This window comes from Schistocerca gregaria, chromosome 11 (assembly GCF_023897955.1).
Source record: "Schistocerca gregaria isolate iqSchGreg1 chromosome 11, iqSchGreg1.2, whole genome shotgun sequence".
NCBI classification, from domain to species: Eukaryota; Metazoa; Arthropoda; class Insecta; order Orthoptera; family Acrididae; genus Schistocerca; species Schistocerca gregaria.
In genome coordinates, this window is record NC_064930.1 from 71,226,302 (window position 1) to 71,246,543 (window position 20,242).

At 45.5% G+C, this 20,242-nt stretch overlaps 1 protein-coding gene across 1 annotated transcript in view; it reads right to left on the reverse strand.

The window, feature by feature from the left end:
* Positions 1-20,242, reverse strand: part of LOC126295216 (growth factor receptor-bound protein 14-like) — an 857,388-nt gene that overhangs the window by 697,766 nt on the left and 139,380 nt on the right. Inside the window, exon 2 of the mRNA XM_049987559.1 lies at positions 1,100-2,865. Coding sequence (XP_049843516.1) covers positions 1,100-1,202 — 103 coding nt within the window. The 5' untranslated portion in view covers positions 1,203-2,865. The remainder of the gene's footprint in view (positions 1-1,099; positions 2,866-20,242) is intronic.

A 20,242-nucleotide genomic window follows, 5' to 3' on the forward strand; every position in this document is an offset into this window, starting at 1 on the left:
TAGGAAAGAGTTGCTTCCGAGACGGCGAGCTGTATGGAGCTGTGCCGGCCGCTGCCCCCTGACGAACACCGACAAGGTAATGAACGCACGTGATGCCGCATAACAGCGCATAAGGCTTCACTCAGAGCTGCAGAAGTCTCATCTGTTACACCCCCTTTTTGCATAATACTAATGTCGATCGTCAATTAAAGCTCATGGTGTTCACATTTGTCACTTGAAATAAAAATCTGAAACGCAATGATTTCTCTGTTATATAATTACTGAGATACCACATCAGCCACTGTAATTTACGACAAGTTAGATAAGTAATTAAAGATAATTCAAGGTCACTGTAGACCATTTTGATAGTTTTCTCTCTTGTGAAACTAAATTTAAACGTAGATTACAGATGTGATATGGCATAGGTCATCCTTCGATCCATTGTAGAACTTGGAAACCCACTCAGGGAATATTCGTTCACATTTTTGTTGAACGCAGTTGGTTTTTATCATCCTGTATTAAAATATTTCCTTTTATCAATAGTGCAGTTTATAAACAATGTCTTGTGAGTAGAATAAAATTTTCAATGGTAAACTTGACTGCTTTTTCGACGTTATTTTACCAGCTAACTAAAAATAGGAAAGCCTTGAACCCCTTCCACTAAATTTAGTTAGTATTAAGATTCTTTTACAGGGAGTGCAGTGGAGCTGACGCTCAGATCATTAAGTATTTGGTCATATCATCGCTAGTCTCACTGAACTCTTCTGAATTCTACACGTCATGTGTGGTCTGGCGTCTCCTTACCAGCAACAGGTCCCAGGTTCAAACTAGTCAATTCCCTAAAAAAACACGCTCAGAGCGTCGTTGCGCGAAAGTGGTAGGGAGACACGACTTAGAACAGACAGACACCAGGCAGAATATTAAACCCTCCATCCTTCAGTCACCAACACTACTAGTTTTCAGTTTTTCATAACAACCAGATACTAAACACAAATGAACGGTGAACGAGTAAAAATGAACGGTTCCCAAAAAAGAACGACCAGCAGTGAACTAGTTCCCAAGGATGGACGAGTTTGCCCACCCCTACTTGCAGTAAGTGTACTACACGGTGGGTACTCACAGGTGGAGGCTCCGCTGGAACTGCCCTCGCTGCAGTTGCGCTGCCGCTGGTAGCCCGATGCCCCGAAGATGGGGAAGCCGCACGTGATGTCCATGGCCGACATGGCTGCCACGGCAGGGACTTCCGCGGGCGGAGGTTGGCAGCGCTCGCTGTCGTCGCCGACCGCTGGCCTTCGAGGGTCCAGGGACTGGAGGCTCAACTTCACCCCCGTATTGGGGCCGAGGTTAGCACTTCGCGTCTACTTAAAGCCCACTGCCCCGGCACCTACTCACCCAGAAACACGCACTGTCGCACTTACCGCCTCTCTGTACTTCGTTGAATTTGATATCTATTGGATACACTGCAGTCCGGTGATTCCCCTCGCAATGCTGCCAACTTTGAAACAATAAATAACCCTGAAGTTTCACCCTACCAGTGTTGCCAATTACTTAGCACCAAATTTCAACTATATTATTACCCTACCAGTGCTACCAACTAAAAAGCAATAAATATCAACCAGGTAATTGCCTGACCAATGCAGCCACCTTCGAAGCAATAAATATGAGTTTTCACTTTCAATATCTACCAACTGCCAGGCAGTACACCTTGACACTCTCCAGTTACACAGCAGCACACTTTTGAGTTTGCTATCAATCTGACAACCACTGTGTCGCCAGGCAAATTAATCGCAAACTACTCCTCCCCTCCGGCGATTCCCCTCACAATGCTGCCAACTTAGAAACAATAAATAACCCTGAAGGTTCACCCTACCAGTGTTGCCAATTACGAAGCACCAAATTTCAACTATATTATTACCGTACCAGTGCTACCAACTACGAAGCAATAAATATCAGCCAGGTAATTGCCTGACCAATGCAGCCACCTTGGAAGCAATAAATATCAGTTTTCACTTTCAATATCTACCAACTGCCAGGCAGTACACCTTGACACTCTCCAGTTACACAGCAGCACACTTTTGAGTTTGCTATCGATCTGACGACCACTGTTTCGCCAGGCAAATTAATCGCAAACTACTACTCCCCACCTGTGATTCCCTCGCAATGTTGCCAACTTTGAAACAATAAATAACCCTGAAGGTTCACCCTACCAGTGTTGCCAATTACGAAGCACCAAATTTCAACTATATTATTACCCTACCAGTGCTACCAACTACGAAGCAATAAGTATCAGCCAGGTAATTGCCTGACCAATGCAGCCACCTTGGAAGCAATAAATATCAGTTTTCACTTTCAATATCTACCAACTGCCAGGCAGTTCACCTTGACACTCGTAAGTCATACAGCAGCTCACTGCACTCGTTTCAGTTCGCTATCGCTATCACGTCCACTGTGTCACTCGGCAAATTAGTCGCAAATTGTTCCTCCCCTAACCACAAAGACAAGTAATGTGGGACCGAAGGCGACACCTCATCTGGACAACCTGTCAGATTGTACAACGAACCTTGCCCACTGATTACTGCCGTGAGTAATAGTAATGCTAAGTTTAATTGGCCTAACTATTCGTAACGAAGAGACTACAACGACTGATATAAACTCGATGCGGAATAATATTGTTCTGCGCTAAATTTGTTAGTCCTAAGGCAGCCACAGTCGTCAACTGCAGAAAGCGAAAACCATCCCCGAGATCGCTGTCTTCAGTACCGTCGGGTCAGTCCTGGCTTCGGAGCTTCTGGAGGCAAAGTGCTTATTCCTTCCAGGCGCACTTATGATGCACGCGGAGGCAAGTTCCGAGCTGATACCGGCTTCTCTCCAGGTTCTTTCTTCTCCCTGTAACAAAGGAAAGTCATGTCACGAGACGAACAAACAGTGCAATAGCTACTACTAATAATCCAGATTGAAATTTTTCACTCTGCAGCGGAGTGTGCGCTGATTTGAAACTTCGTGACGGATTGCAGTTGAATTCTTTGATCTTGGCGGTTCGCGCATGCCCGCCCAGACGCCGGAGATTGCTGCGTTGCCAGTTGTACGCGCCGAGAGAAGCAGCGCCATAGTACAGTATAGTTCGGAAACTTAACGTTTAGGGGGGAGCGCGCAGTTTATGAAGTAAAGCCACGACGCTGTTCGCCTGTGCAGACACATGGTTTTCCGACTGCTTTGACACACTTATCATTCGATTTCACTAAAACTATTTGGCTCAAAAATTTGATTTTTACACATCTTCTTGACTCCCCCCCAATAAATGACTTAATTTTGTTTCGATATTCAACGCAGTTATCGTGCAGCATTAGATGTAGTAAACCGTTGCACGAAATTTTGAAGAGTTTGCAGAGGTAAAAGTCCATAGAGTTTACTTTCCGTATGGTCTAATTTAGTTGCCACAATGTTGAGAATGAAATGTGGACAAGATGCCTAATTTCATATAAAATTTACTGTACAACAATATCTCATTTAATTTAAGTACCAGATAGGTGTCATATGTAATATTGAGAAATATTCCGTCCTTCGCGACTGTTTATACCAGAGACATTTCGCTTTTTTCTAAAAAGTCCTGCTTTAAACAATGTTGGCGAAGTACACAAAACTGAATTGTGGACGTAATGAAACAGAAACTAAAGTATATCGTCAGTGAGGCGCAGTGCGCGAACAATTTGTGTTTGTCACAACGGACAGCAAATACTTGCCAAAACATAGATCAGTCGACGAAAACATCGAATATGATGATGTCGTCAAAGCAGCGAGCAAAGAATTGCGTCAGGCAATCAAGTAGTTCGGCAATGTACGAGGCGAAATTCTGCTCTAAATAATACTTTTAATGCTGTCGCAAAAGAATATATCTCAATATGAATAGTAAAACATCAACTGCGGAAGAGAAGATATACAGACGACACGAATATTGTATTTATGCCTTTTAATTGTTTTTGATTGCTGTGAAAAGAAATATTGGAGGACAAAATTAGAAAAACCGAAAACTTACTATGATTATAATAAAGAGACAAAGCACTAGGAATTTCGTAAAATTACATTCAAACGAATAAAATTCATGAAGTAAGACACTTGGATATTGTCTTAAAAATAAGAAAGTATTAAAGGTTTTAACTCAGAACCTTTCGTTTAGCAGTGAGTCACCTTAACCATTACGCTAACGTAGCTCGTCATTCAAAAGAATTCCTGGAGGACTCTAAAATATGACGCAAAATACCGGCAAATACTGTATACACACTGGTATGGCTATGAATTACGTTTCGTCGAAGTACAATAGAAAGTAAACAATTACCGCTGTTCTTTATTGCCTAAAAACGGATCGTGAGAATGATACAAACACATTTCCTTGCTATAGCCTGAATGAGTAGGCTTGTTGCTGGTTTAATTAATTAATAGAATATGAAGCAATTGCTATAAAGCATGCTTTTTCCAAACTTTCTATAAAAGAAAGTCTGCTATCAAGACATTGCCTTTGTTCAATTACTTTATTTATGACTGAATGTTTCTAAAGCTGAAGACACTCGTCCGTGCTCTGCTCTGCAGTGGAAGCTCTGGCAACGTCGTTCTCTGTTCATTGGCTGACTGCGTTTTGTGACGTCAGATGCGCAGAACGGACCTAAACTCGGCCGCCGTCGTAAATGACGCACACTATAAAACAGTGTGCCAGCCCGAGACTCAAACCCGGGACCTTGCCTTTCGCAGGAAAGTGCTTTACCAACCTTGTTTTTTTTTCGTAATTGTTCGTAGTATTTCGTCTTGGCGGACGTCAGATGAGATCGGTTGAATTCGTTGATGATCCGTGCAGTCAGTGTTTTTATTACAGAGGCCAGCTAGCTCTCTGACCGATGACGCTCGGCTACCGAGCCGGCACTACCGAGCTACCCAACCACGACTCACCTGTCCTCACGCCTTCCAGCACATTTCGCAGGGGAGCTTGTGTGAAGTTTGGAAGGTAGGGGGCGAGATACTGGCGGAAGTTGAGCAGTGAGCAGGGGGCGGAAATGGTGCTTGGGTAGCTCAGTTGGCCCATCGAACTGATCCATCCCGATGTCAAATGGTTCTGAGCACTATGGGACTTAACATATGAGGTTATCAGTCCCCTAGAACTTAGAACTACTTAAACCTAACTAACCCAAGGACAGCACACACATCCATGCCCGAGGAAGGATTCGAACCTGCGACCGTAGCGGTCACGCGGGTCCAGACTGCAGCGCCTAGAACCGCTCGGCCATCCCGACGTCACTTACTTCCCAGCTATTCGTCACCACGCCACGGTGTGGGTTAAGGATATAACATATAGTTTTTTAGTGAGAGCGTTACACAGTTGTTAGATGTTTGGCATTATTTAACGAGCAACTACACGGCTTTACGGCGCAAAGCGTCCTATGGAGTTACTTGGGGTCGTTGTTTACGTGCCCTCCAAATCATTGTGGTGTACCGGGTGTGAGGAGACATTGAGATACAGCACATGATGGACTGATGGGTGTTTCACCCTCGTTGAATGAGAAGACAACCAGAATATCCCGCTGTCTGGCGGCTGTGGACAACCGCGAAAGAAGATAAACAAAAAATAAATGAATAAAAAAAGAATTACAAATCATAACATAACAAGAAACTTTAAAAAATATAATGAAAGAATTATATTTTATTTATTTTCTGTTAGAAACAGTAAAGGACTTAGAAAAGCAGTTGAATGGAATGGACAGTCTCTTGAACGGAGGATATAAGATGAACATCAGAAAAAGCAAAACGAGGATAATGAAGTGTAACGAATTAAGTCGGGTGATGCTGAGGGAATTAGATTAGGAAATGAGACACTTAAAGTAGTGAAGGAGTTTTGCTATTTGTGGAGCAAAATAACTGATGATGGTCAAGTGGAGAGGATACAAAATGTAGACTGGCAATGGCAAGGAAAGCGTTTCTGAAGAAGAGAAATTTGTTAACATCGAGTATAGATTTAAGTGTCAGGAAGTCTTTTCTGAAAGTATTTGTATGCAGTGTAGCCATGTATGGAAGTGAAACATGGGCGATAAATAGTTTAAACAAGAAGAGAATAGAAGCTTTCGAAATGTGGTGCTACAGAAGAATGCTGAAGATTAGATGGGTGGATCACATAACTAATGAGGAGGTATTGAATAGAATTGGGGAGGAGAGGAGCTTGTGGCACAACTTGACTAGAAGAAGGGATCGGTTGGTAGGACATGTTCTGAGGCATCAAGGGATCACCAATTAAGTATTGGAGGGCAGCGTGGAGGGTAAAAATCGTAGAGGGAGACCAAGAGATGAATACACTAAGCAGATTCATAAGGATGTAGGTTGCATTAGGTACTGGGGGATGAAGGAGCTTGCACAGGATAGAGTAGCGTGGAGAGCTGCATCAAACCAGTCTCAGGACTGAAGACCACAACAACAACAAGATAATAAAAGTATTGTACCCTTTCCTTTATCTTCTTTTTTAAAAATAAAACGTTCAGAGGCGTATTTAAATTTTGTTCGTAGGCGGAGCCTGAAGTGGTGGCAAACAACCGTTCTAGTTAGCTTTTAGGATGAAAGTGGCGGTAGCACTAGCTTTATTTTTGTTCTTAGATTAGATAGATTTGTGAGGGTAGTATGAGTCACAGGGGACAATGCCTGAAGTGTAATATATATATATAAAGAAGTTGGTAGAGCATTTGCCCGCGCAAGGTCCTGAGTTCGAGTCTCAGTCCGGCTCAGGAAGTTTCACCACTATTATTGTTGATTCATTTTCGTCATTTTGAGGGTACTGAAGGGAGGTCTGTTTAAACGGCTGGAAACATTCAGCAGCCAAGATTACACAAAATATTTCTTCTTTTAAGACATCTGGCTTCGACAGACTTCGCTGTCATCTTCAGGTCTTTAAAATCTTTTTACTGCAAAACGTGCTCATTTTACGCTGACCTTTACTTTGTGTTTTTAAACGTTTTAGCGACGACAAAACATTTTATAATGTGCTGATTTGACATCCTGGCGAGAGGTACAGCGTAAAATGAACAAGTTTTACAACAAAATGATTTTTAAGACCTGAAGATGACAGCAAAGTGTGTTGAAACCCGTTGTCTTAAATAAAGAAATACTTTATGCGACGTTGAGCGCTGAATGGTTTTTAGCACTATTGCTGGTGTTATTTAAAATAAACAACGTCACCAGTTTTAGATGTAATGTAGAACAGTTGTGAGGTAGACTAATGAACAGTGTCTGTATATCGAGATATTTATACAGGGCGATTCACGAAGATATGCAAATATTTTAATACGTTATTCTACGAGTCAAACGATAGAAAAAAGTTTGTATAAACATACGTCCGAAAATGTTTCGTTACGGAGTTACGGCTAATAAAGGATTTTGCCTGAAATTTGGCTACCGAGCAAGGTGGCGCAGTGTTCAGCACACTGGACTCGCATTCGGGAGGACGACGGTTCAAACCCACGTCCGGCCATCCTGATTTAAGTTTTCCGTGATTTCCCTAAATCGTTTCAGGCAAATGCCGGGATGGTTCCTTTGAAAGGGCACGGCCGATTTCCTTCCCAATCCTTCCCTAATCCGATCTTGTGCTCCTCTCCAATGACCTCATGTCGACGGGACGTTTAATACTAATCTCCAGCTTCCCTAATATGAAGGCATCGCAAAACTGTACGATGTTAAAGCACGATTTCTATTTATTCTGTTGTTAGTGTATTTAAGTGAAACCACATAGTAACTGTTGTAGTTTTTTAGATTATTTACGAAATAGGGATGCCATTCAAATTTACGATAGAGGAACACGCCAAATGGCAAATGTGATGGTAATGCTACGGCTGCAGTTGACGAATATCGCGTACGTTATGCAACTCGGAGGATTCCGAATGCACGAACCATTAGCGGCGTGTTTCGAATGTACACTGTACAACTTCCTTAAGACTGAGCTTCGTTTTTTCCGGTTTAACACGAACTGACGTGTACTATCGCAGTAATAAAAGCAGATTATCTGGCACGTTCATACTGTTTTAGCTAACGTTATTATCATCGTTTTTCCAAAATTAAATTGTCTACGACTTCTGTTGTAGTTAGTAAATTCAAAATTTTACGAAATTTTGTCTTTGATTCTCCTTATGTTCTGGAAAACTACTGCAACACCAGATGAATAACAACTAAATAAATTGTGCTTCACTTTAACCTCGTACAGTTCTGCGATGACTTGGGGGAAGGAAGAAAATCAGGACGGTCGCAAGCGGGTTTGAAGCGCCGTCCTCCCGAATGAGAACCCAGTGTTCTAACCACCGGCGCCACAGTAATTCTCGCAATTTGTAAAACTGTGTCAAATGTTACAGAACCGAGTCACCTTGCGCGCGCCCGCAAACAGTGAACAGTAAATTTGCGCAGATAAGGCGGACGCCTTTGCACCACTGCCTTTGACAGATTTATACAGACCAGTAAATTAGTTTTTCGACTACACTAGCCTTGAGAACGCGAGTTAACATTGCGATACTCGGCGAGGAGGCAACGTGCGACAGTAAGATATATACCAGCAGGCACGGAACGCACCCCAACTGCCGCTCGTTGCTTCACAATCTAGTATCTACAGGGTGTATCAAAAAGAATCATCCGATCTGCATACGCAGGGGTGTATTGGTGCATGGCAGAGTACGGTGCAGCGAGTAAAATGGCTCTGAGTGCTATGCGACTTAACTTCTGAGGTCATCAGTCGCCTAGAACTTAGAATTAATTCAACCTAACTAACCTAAGGACATCGCACACATCCGTGCCCGAGGCAGGATTCGAACCTGCGACCGTAGCGGTCGCTCGGTTCCAGACTGTAGCGCCTAGAACCGCTCGGCCACTCCAGCCGGCTGCAGCGAGTAAGTGTGCAGAGGTGCTAATGGTGACTGTGTGTTGAAAATGGCTCAAAGAACACACATTGATGATGTTATGAGGGGTAGAATAATAGGGCGACTGGAGGCTGGTCAAACACAGCAGGTCTTAGCACGGGCCCTCCGTGTGCCACAAAGTGTGATCTCAAGATTGTGGCAACGGTTCCAGCAGACAGGAAACGTGTCCAGGCGCTACAGTACGGGACGTCCACAGTGTACAACACCACAAGAAGACCGATATCTCACCATCAGTGCCCACAGACGGCCACTGTGTACTGCAGGTAGCCTCGCTCGGGACCTTACCGCAGCCACTGGAACAGCTGTCTCCAGACACACATTCTACAGACGACTGAACAGACACGGTTTATTCGCCCAGAGACCTGCAAGGTGCATTCCACTGACCCCTGGTCACAGGAGAGCCCGTAAAGCCTGCCGTCATGAACACAGTACATGGTCAATGGAACAGTGGTCCCAGGTTATGTTCACGGACGAGTCCAGGTATAGTCTGAACAGTGATTCTCGCCAGGTTTTCATCTGGTATGAAGCAGGAACCAGATACCAACCCCTTAACGTCCTTGAAAGGGACCTGTATGAAGGTCGTGGTTTGATGGTGTGGGGTGGGATTATGATTGGTGCACGTACACTCCCGCATGTCTTTGAGAGAGGAACTGTAACAGGTCAGGTCTATGGGGATGTCATTTTGCACCACTATCTCCGTCTTTTCAGGGGTGAAATGGGTCCCGCCTTCCTCCTCATGGATAACGCATGGGCCCACCGAGCTGCCATAGTGGAGGAGTACCTTGAAAGGTATCAGCCGAATTGAGTGGCCTGCCTGTTCTCCAGACCTAAACCCCATCGAGCACGTCTGGTATGCTCTCGGTCGACGTATCGCTGCACGTCTTCAAACCCCTACGACACTTCAGGAGCTCCGACAGTTACTGGTGCGAGGCTAGGAGGCTATACCCCAGCAGCTGCTCGACCACCTGACCCAGAGAATGCCAACCCGTTGTGTGGCCTGTGTACGTGTGAACGGTGATCATATCACATACTGATGTAGGGGTACATGCGCAGGAAACAGTGGCCTTTTGTAGGACATGTGTTTCGGGGCGGTTTTCTCAACTTCGGACCAATACCGTAGACTTACAGATATGCGTCGAATGTGTTCCCTTTGTGCCTATGCCATTAGCGCCACTATTGCGTAGTGACACTGTTTGTGGCACCGCATCCTGCAATTGTCCTTAATTTATGAGCATGAATGTAGACAGTGGATTCTATTATTTGATCAACGAGAACCTCAAAAAGTTTTTTTTCCTTCCTTTTCATGGGTGTTCAATATGTCCCCCTTGAGGTGCACGGCATGTGTCAGTGCGGTATCCAAATTCTTCCCACACTGCAACGAACATGTCTCGAGTTACAGCTTCCACAGCTGCTGTTATGCGATGTCTCAATTCATTCATTACTGTTGGCGACGGAGCTACATAAGCAGAGTCTTTCACAAACCCCCACGAGATATAATCATGTACAGTCGGGTCCGATGACCATGAAGGCCAGTGACGTAAGGATCGATTATTTGGTCCAGTGCAACCGATCCATCGTTCAATAATCCTTTGATTTAAAACTTCCCGCACTTCCATATGCCAGTGTGGCGATGCCCCATCCTATTGGTAAATGAAATCGTTCGATCCAGTCTCCAACTGTGGGAAAAGAAAGTTCTGAAGCATATAGAGATAAATGCTTCTGTAAGAGTGTTCTCGGCAAAGAAAAAATAGACCCCACATTCTCACATCATGACGGTTCACCTCTACATTTAAATGGAACGTTGCCTCGTCATTAAACACTAAGCGTGGAAGGAAACTGTTGTCCTCCATCTTCGCAACAACGAAATTGGTTAAAATGGTTAAAATGGCTCTGAGCACTATGGGACTTAACAGCTGAGGTCATCAGTCTCCTAGAACTTAGAACCACTTAAACCTAACGAAACTAAGGACAACACACACATCCATGCCCGAGGCAGGATTCGAACCTGCGGCAGTAGCGGTCGCGCGATTCCAGACTGAAGCGCCTACAACCACTCGGCCACACCGGCCGCCCAAAACGAAGTTACAGACCTCCACACGTTATTGTTTTGTCACCCTCACGAAGAGCTTGCAGTAGCTCAATTTAGTACGGTTTCGTGTGTAAACGTCGACGCAACACACGCCGGACGGACATCGGGGAGTTGTCGAGCTGTACGGCGAACGGATTTCTGCGGACTCCTTGTGAAACTGTGCCGGACGCGTTCGACGTCTGTGCCAGGCACTCTGCGGCCGACCCGGTAATAAACAACTTTTCTCGGATTTATTCGTACCATCGTGTCATGCTATCCACACCATACCTAGTACCAAAGTCACGCTGAACTGTTATTACTGACCCGCACTGCGCAAAACGTAGAACAGAAAACGCTTTGCTTTGTCCCGACAGAATTTTTCCTAGAGCTAAAGCGGGCAGACACTGCTGCTACCTAGCGGGAACCATGTAAAACTCGAGAGTTTGCTCTTTCCAACCGTACGTTCTTCACGCACATATCTAAAATTACATAATAGTAACTGTGGAAGATTAAAACTGTGTGCCGGACCGAGACTCGAACTCGTGACCTTTGCCTTTCGCGGGCAAGTGCTCTACCACCTGAGCTATCCAAGCACGACTCACGACCCGTCCTCACAGCTTCAGCTGCCACATTTGAAGCCCTCTACATCAGGCCTGGTGACAACACTCTGAGCCATGCTGTGGCTCGCATTGGTGCCGTGTGTAGGTTTTCACCAGACCGTATCGTTTAGTTGGCACGGTTGCGTTGTTTGTCTTTTTCTCGTGTTCACTGGCGCCACTCGGTTTCGTAAGCGTTGACTATCCGCTAGTGGCAGCAGCGGCGCTTATCGATATGTAGTTCCGCTGCCGTATCTTTGGGGCGACCTCGTGCTTCTTCCGTGTTGGGTGAGTGTGGAGTTCGGTTGGGGACGCAGGAGCAGCGAGGTCCGTGCAGAGCGACAAGACGCCGGGACCGCTGGCGGCGTGTGTGGACTGCCGGATCGAAGGGCAGTGGTCACGACGGTGCACGACCTCGTCCAAACCCGATCCTGCATGTCTGAGTGCAGTGCTGTTTGCGTAGAGAAACCTCCACCATTGTGAAATCTCGCGCCTCTCCTGTGACTTGCGTGAGTGGAGTGAGTGGAGTAGCTGGGGAAGGCGTCTCTGATTAGCCGTCCTCAGCTTTTACTATTTTCAGCTTCTTACATTGTTAAGTTCAACCAGCGGTATTTTCCTACCTGGTGGCCGCTAACGCCTCCGTTACCTGCCCTGGGGGTTGGTGTAAGTAACGGCAGTGTACAGGGTGGTCCAAAAGTCCGGAAACACCCTGGTTTGTATGTAACGGCAGTGTACAGGGTGGTCGGAAAATCCGGAAACACCCTGGTTTGTATGTAACGGCAGTGTACAGGGTGGTCCAAAAGTCCGGAAACACCCTGGTTTGTATGTAACGGCAGTGTACAGGGTGGTCGGAAAATCCGGAAACACCCTGGTTTGTATGTAACGGCAGTGTACAGGGTGGTCTGAAAGTCCGGAAACACCCTGCTTTGTATGTAACGGCAGTGTACAGGGTGGTCGGAAAATCCGGAAACACCCTGGTTTGTATGTAACGGCAGTGTACAGGGTGGTCTGAAAGTCCGGAAACACCCTGGTTTGTATGTAACGGCAGTGTACAGGGTGGTCGGAAAATCCGGAAACACCCTGGTTTGTATGTAACGGCAGTGTACAGGGTGGTCCAAAAGTCCGGAAACACCCTGGTTTGTATGTAACGGCAGTGTACAGGGTGGTCGGAAAATCCGGAAACACCCTGGTTTGTATGTAACGGCAGTGTACAGGGTGGTCCAAAAGTCCGGAAACACCCTGGTTTGTATGTAACGGCAGTGTACAGGGTGGTCGGAAAATCCGGAAACACCCTGGTTTGTATGTAACGGCAGTGTACAGGGTGGTCCAAAAGTCCGGAAACACCCTGGTTTGTATGTAACGGCAGTGTACAGGGTGGTCGGAAAATCCGGAAACACCCTGGTTTGTATGTAACGGCAGTGTACAGGGTGGTCTGAAAGTCCGGAAACACCCTGCTTTGTATGTAACGGCAGTGTACAGGGTGGTCGGAAAATCCGGAAACACCCTGGTTTGTATGTAACGGCAGTGTACAGGGTGGTCCAAAAGTCCGGAAACACCCTGGTTTGTATGTAACGGCAGTGTACAGGGTGGTCGGAAAATCCGGAAACACCCTGGTTTGTATGTAACGGCAGTGTACAGGGTGGTCTGAAAGTCCGGAAACACCCTGGTTTGTATGTAACGGCAGTGTACAGGGTGGTCGGAAAATCCGGAAACACCCTGGTTTGTATGTAACGGCAGTGTACAGGGTGGTTCGAAAGTCCGGAAACACCCTGGTTTGCATGTAACCGCAGTGTACAGGGTGGTCCGAAAGTCCGGAAACACCCTGGTTTGTATGTAACGGCAGTGTACAGGGTGGTCCGAAAGTCCAGAAAAACCCTGGTTTGTATGTAACGGCAGTGTACAGGGTGGTCCGAAAGTCCGGAAACACCCTGGTTTGTATGTAACTGCACTATACAGGGTGGTCGGAAAGTCCGGAAACACCCTGGTTTGTATGTAACGGCAGTGTACAGGGTGGTCGGAAAATCCGGGAACACCCTGGTTTGTATGTAACGGCAGTGTACAGGGTGGTCTGAAAGTCCGGAAACACCCTGGTTTGTATGTAACGGCAGTGTACAGGGTGGTCCGAAAGTCCGGAAACACCCTGGTTTGTATGTAACGGCAGTATACAGGGTGGTCCGAAAGTCCGGAAACACCATGGTTTGTATGTAACGGCAGTGTACAGGGTGTTCCGTAAGTCCGGAAACACCCTGATAAAAACCAAATGGAGTAGCAAACACGGAAACAAAGTCCCTACACACGAGGAACGGGAAGGAGGAAACTTTATAGGCTATCCCACCAACATGGTGGCCATCTTGAAAGGCGCCATCTTGGATTCAACTCCAAAATTTCTAATGGGAATGTGGTCATGTGATATATCTAAGAGATAGAGAATTTCACCAGAAAAACAATGCCGTTGTTATTTTAAACATAGCTTTATTCATTCTCGGGCTATAGCCAATTACTTGCAGCAGCAGTGGGACGCTCGGCAGCATGAGTATTACGCACTGAGAAGTCATAAAATGGAGTCTGAAACGGTGCAAAGTGATTATCTCATGCTTGATATGTTACATGTGTTTCACTGTTAGGTATCATTTAGTCAAGCTAACGTTTTAATCATTGTTTCCTTATTTTCAGGTTACAAAATGTAGTTAACACAGGAAGAACGCATTGAAATCATCTTGGTATCAGGAGAAAGAAGCACATGGGTCACTGCTGACAATTTCAACAGTCGTCAGCCAACCAGACAGCCCATCACTCACAGCGCAGTTGCCAAGCTTTTGGCCAAATTCCGAGCAACAGGTTCTGTAGCAGATAAACCTAAGGCTGGAAGACCAAAATCTGCCACCGGCGAAGCAACAACAGTGATCGTGTTGGCACCATTTAGCAAGAGTCCGCAACGGAGTACTCGTCGCCTCTCACAAGAAAGTGGGGTTAGCCGTACTTCCGTACTGCGAATTTTATCGCAGCACTGATGGCACCCGTACAAAATTCAGCTGCTCCTACACCTGAACGAGGATGGCCCATACCGTCGGGTATAGTTCGCAGAATGGGTGACACAGCAGCTGCAGATAAACCCACGTTTCCGCTATCAGGTGCTGTTCAGTGATGAAGCCAATCTCTTTATCAATGGTGAAGTGGACAAGCAGAATCACAGATACTGGTCCGACACAAATCCGCCCTGGATTGATGCTTCCAAAACGGTCGACTCACAAAAAGTGATGGTCTAGTGTGGTGTGTGGGGTACCAAAGTCGTTGGACCTTTTTATTTTTATTGATGGTACGTTAACAGCCAACGGTTATCTGAGGTTACTGGATGAAAAAGTGTTTCCCTCGTTGTTAACGGAGGACGGGACATTTCCGGAATTCTTCCAGCAAGATGGAGCCCCGCCACATTATGGGCACAATGTGCGAGCATACTTGGATGTGCAGTTCCCTCAAAAGTGGATTGGTCGTAGGGGTGCTGTGAAGTGGCCACCACATTCACCAGATTTGGCTCCTCTGGATTTTTATCTTTGGGGTCATGTCAAAGCACTAGTTTATTCTGTGGGAATACGGGATTTGCATCACCTAAAGCAGTGCATTGATGTTGCGTGTGGCCAAATTATGCCAGATTTGTTGGTCAAAGTTCTTCAGGACTGGGTTTGGAGGATAGCATTAACAATCCAACATAATGGACTACATATCAAGCCATTCCTACGACTGTTGGTGGTCTCTCGGGACTGTGTAACATCGGCGTAATGTCTCTTCAGCACATAACATCACAGACAGGAGCGCCTGCGATGGTGTACTCGAGGGAACCTGGGTGCACGAATGGCAAAACGTCATTTTTTCGGATGAATCCAAGTTCTGTTTCCAGCATCACGATGGTCGCATCCGTGTTTGGAGACATCGCGGTGAACGCACATTGGAAGCGTGTATTAGTCATCGCCATACTGGCGTATCACCCGGCGTGACGTTAAGGGATGCCATTGGTTACACGTCTCGGTCACGTCTTGTTCGCACTGACGGCACTTTGAACAGTGGACGTTACATTTCAGATGTGTTACGACCTGTGGTTCTACCCTTCATTCGATCCATGCGAAACCCTACATTTCAGCAGGATAATGCACGACCGCATTTGCAGGTCCTGTACGAGCCTTTCTGGATACGGAAAGTGTTCGACTGCTGCCCTGGCCAGCACATTCTCCAGATCTTTCACCAATTGAAAACGTCTCGTCAATGGTGGCCGAACAACTGGCTCGTCACAATACGCCAGTCACTGCTCTTGATGAACGGTGGTATCGTGTTGAAGCTGCATGGGCAGCTGTACCTGTACACGCCATCCGAGCTCTGTTTGACTCAATGCCCAGGCGTATCAAGGCCGTTATTACGGCCAGATGTGGTGGTTCTGGGTTCTGATTTCTCAGGATCTGTGCACCCAAATTGCGTGAAAATGTAATCACATGTCAGTTCTAGTATAATATATTTGTCCCATGAATGCCCGTTTATCATCTGGATTTTTCCTTGGTGTGGCAATTTTAATGGCCAGTAGTGTATTTCTTGTCACTATGTTATGTATTTGTTAAGTTGCCATTTTTCACGTTAAAGGCCCTCAGCAGTTGGTGTTTCCTTAATTACCAGGTTTCACACTCAGTGGCTATATTCTCTGTAACTTGGACCTACCGCGCTAATCGTTTCCATTCCCGCCGATGGCGTGTGTGTGTTCGAAGTCCCATTGACATCCTACCGTGCCTCTTCGGTTCTTCACTTTTCTTTATCAGGCAGTGAGACGCACCATGAGGGGTGAATGCGGATCATTGTGGTGGAGCGCTGGATGCTGGCAAAGGCGCAGCAGTGGCGAGTAGCCAGTGGCCACTGGGCTGTCGAGATAGCGGCGCGGCGCGGCGCAACACGAAACAGATGGACACAGTGCCAGGTCAGTAGCGGGAACTGCGCGCTAAAAAAACTCTCCCTGCTCTGCTGGAAGTCGGGCTTCTGCGTCGTGTCGGAACACAACCACGGAACACTGCAAGCGACAGCGAAGCCTCTCTGTTCTCCTTTGTGGCAGCCACAAGTCTGTCCACATTGGTAGCGCGTGCAGAATGGGCGGGAAGAACAACAGGAACAGCTAACTACTAGAGAGCGAGAGAGATAAATGGGGCAGAGACAGGGGTTGAGAGAGGGGGGTGGTAGCGTGAATGAGGGGAGGGGGTTGAAACTGAAGAAAAAAGATTAATTTCTTGCTTTCTGCTGAGGTCGTGGTGATGAGAGGCGCAGAACAAGCTAGGATTGGGGAAGAGTACGATAGAGGCAGGGCTACAAGAAGCGAGGGAGCCAGGAGAGGTGGAAGATAAAGAGGATGAAGTGTGGGAGGGTGACAGGAAATGATGTATGGGGACAGTGAGTGTAGGAGGAGGGTAGAGAGATTGAGGAGGGCTTCAAGAAGAAAGAAATGGGAGAAAAAGAGTGAGAGGGAGAAAAGGAGGGAAGCTAATTGTGAGGGAAAAAGGGAAGGAAGTAGGGGGGAAAGTAGGGAGGAAGGAGGAATGGAGAGTGAGAGAGGGAAAGGGAGAAACAGAGAACGGAAAGTTGAAATGAGAAAGAAAAAGGTGCATGGAGCAAATGAGGGCGAGCAATGGAAAGTGAAAACACGGAAAAAGCGTGAGGTGAGGAAGGGAAGAAACGTGGAGGGAAATGGAAATGAGGGAGATGAGGGTGGATAGAGAAATGGAGAGAAAGAGGGTCGAGGAAGGGAAAAAAGGAAAGAGGGAGAAAGTAGGGAGCAAGGAAAGTAGGAAAAGAGGTTGGGAGGAGGAAAGGAGGGTGAAGATTGGAAGCAGGGAAATAAGTATGGATGGAGATAAGGAGGGAAGCACAAAGGAGGGATCGAGATAGAAAAGGACCCTTGGAGGACGGGCGAGAAAGAAGGAATGAGAGAGATTTATTCCATTTTCAGGTAAGAAATATAAAAGAAAGCTATAGGGGAACACAAGTAATATGCAATATGTATAGTAGCCAATAGGGAACAATTAACAGTGGAAGACCAAGAACAAAGTGATCGGATTAAAACAGGGATGTAGTTTTTCCCCATTGCTGTTCAATCTATACATTGAGGAAGCAATGACGGAGATAATAAGAAGGTTCAAGAGTGGGATTAAAATTCAAGGTGAAAGGGTAAGAGTGATAAGTTTCGCTGATGACTATGCTATCTTGAGTGAAAGTGAAGAAGAATGACAGGATCTGCTGAATGGAATGAACAAACTAATGAGTATGGAATATGGAATGAGAGTAAGATGAAGAAAGACAAAAGTAATGAGAAGTAGCAGAAATGAGAACAGGATTGACAGTCACAAAGTAGATGGAGTTAAGCAAGTCTGCTACCTATGCTGCACAATAATCAATTACAGACCGAGGGAGGAGGACATCAATAGCAGACTGTTTTTGTTTGTTGTTGTGGTCTTCAGTTCTGCAACTGGTTCGATGCAGCTCTCCATGCTACTCTATCCTGTGCAAGCTTCTTCATCTCCCAGTACCTACTGCAACCTACATCTTTCTGAATCTGCTTATTCATCTCTTGGTCTCCCTTTACGATTTTTATCCTCCAAGCTGCCCTCCAATACTAAATTGGTGATCCCTCGATGTCTCAGAATATACCCTACCAACCGATCCCTTCTTCTAGTCAAGTAGCGCCACAAATTCCTCTTCCGCTCTGCACCACCCCAGGAAATAAACGGCTACGTAGCTGCCAAACGTGTTATACAATGTTTCGAATTCTCCATTACACTCGCCACAGCCAGAAAACGTTCATTAGCCGAAGTGTTTCCTACGCTACCTGGCGATGGGAATGCTCGCACTTATAAAACGCGGTGGCATTAATACTGGGATCTGAATTACCACGTGTCTATGCAAATGAATCTTAGTTGCATTCCTGTAAACGTGATTTGGATCGAAAGCATAGCTACGAGTAATATGCTGAAGTATCGACTGCAAGTATAACATTTCCAATAAATGGCTTGTTGTTGTGGTCTTCAGTCCTGAGACTGGTTTGATGCAGCTCTCCATGCTACTCTATCCTGTGCAAGCTTCTTCATCTCCCAGTACCTACTGCAACCTACATCCTTCTGAATCTGCTTAGTGTATTCATCTCTTGGTCTCCCTCTACGATTTTTACCCTCCAAGCTGCCCTCCAATGCTAAATTTGTGATCCCTTGATGCCTCAGAACATGTCCTACCAACCGGTCCCTTCTTCTTGTCAAGTTGTGCCACAAACTTCTCTTCTCCCCAATCCTATTCAATACTTCCTCATTAGTTATGCGATCTACCCATCTAATATTCAGCATTCTTCTGTAGCACCACATTTCGAAAGCTTCTATTGTATTCTTGTCCAAACTATTTATCGTCCAGGTTTCACTTCCATACATGGCTACTCTCCATACAAATACTTTCAGAAACCACTTCCTTACACTTAAATCTATACTCGATGTTAACAAATTCCTCTTCTTCAGAAACCCTTTCCTTCCCATTGCCAGTCTACATTTTATATCCTCTCTACTTCGACCATCATCAGTTATTTTGCTCCCGAAATAGCAAAACTCATTTACTACTTTAAGTGTCTCATTTCCTAATCTAATTCCCTCAGCATCACCCGACTTAATTCGACTACATCCCATTATCTTCGTTTTCCTTTTGTTGATGTTCATCTTATATATTCCTCTCAAGACACTGTCCATTCCATTCAACTGCTCTTCCAAGTCCTTTGCTGTCTATGACAGTATTTCAATGTCATCGGCAAACCTCAAAGTTTTTATTTCTTCTCCATGGATTTTAATACTTACTCCGAATTTTTCTTTTGTTTCCTTTACTGCTTGCTTACTATACAGATTGAATAACATCGGTGAGAGGCTACAACCCTGTCTCACTCCCTTTCCAACCACTGCTTCCCTTTCATGTCCCTCGACTCTTATAACTGTCATCTGGTTTCTGTACAAATTGTAAATAGCCTTTCGCTCCCTGTATTTTACCCCTGCCACCTTTAGAATTTGAAAGAGAGCATTCCAATCAACATTGTCAAAAGCTTTAAGTCTGCAAAAGCTAGAAACGTAGGTTTGCCTTTCCTTAATCTTTCTTCTAAGATAAGTCGTAAGGTCAGTATTGCCTCACGTGTTCCAACATTTCTACGGAATCCAAACTTATCTTCCCCGAGGTCGGCTTCTACTAGGTTTTCCATTCGTCTGTAAAGCTTTTGCGTTAGTATTTTGCAGCTGTGACATATTAAACTGATAGTTAGGTAATTTTCACATCTGTCAACAACTGCTTTCTTTGGGATTGGAGTGCAAAATGGCTAAGGAGGGATGGCTAGATGAAAAATGTAAGGATGTAGAGGCTTATCTCACTAGGGGTAAGATAGATACTGCCTACAGGAAAATTAAAGAGACCTTTGGAGATAAGAAAACCACTTGTATGAATATCAAGAGCTCAGGTGGAAACCCAGTTCTAAGCAAAGAAGGGAAAGCAGAAAGGTGGAAGGAGTATATAGAGGGTCTATACCAGGGCGATGCACTTGAGGACAATCTTATGGAAATGGAAGAGGATGTAGATGAAGATGAAATGTGAGATATGATATTGCGTGAAGAGTTTGACAGAGCACTGAAAGA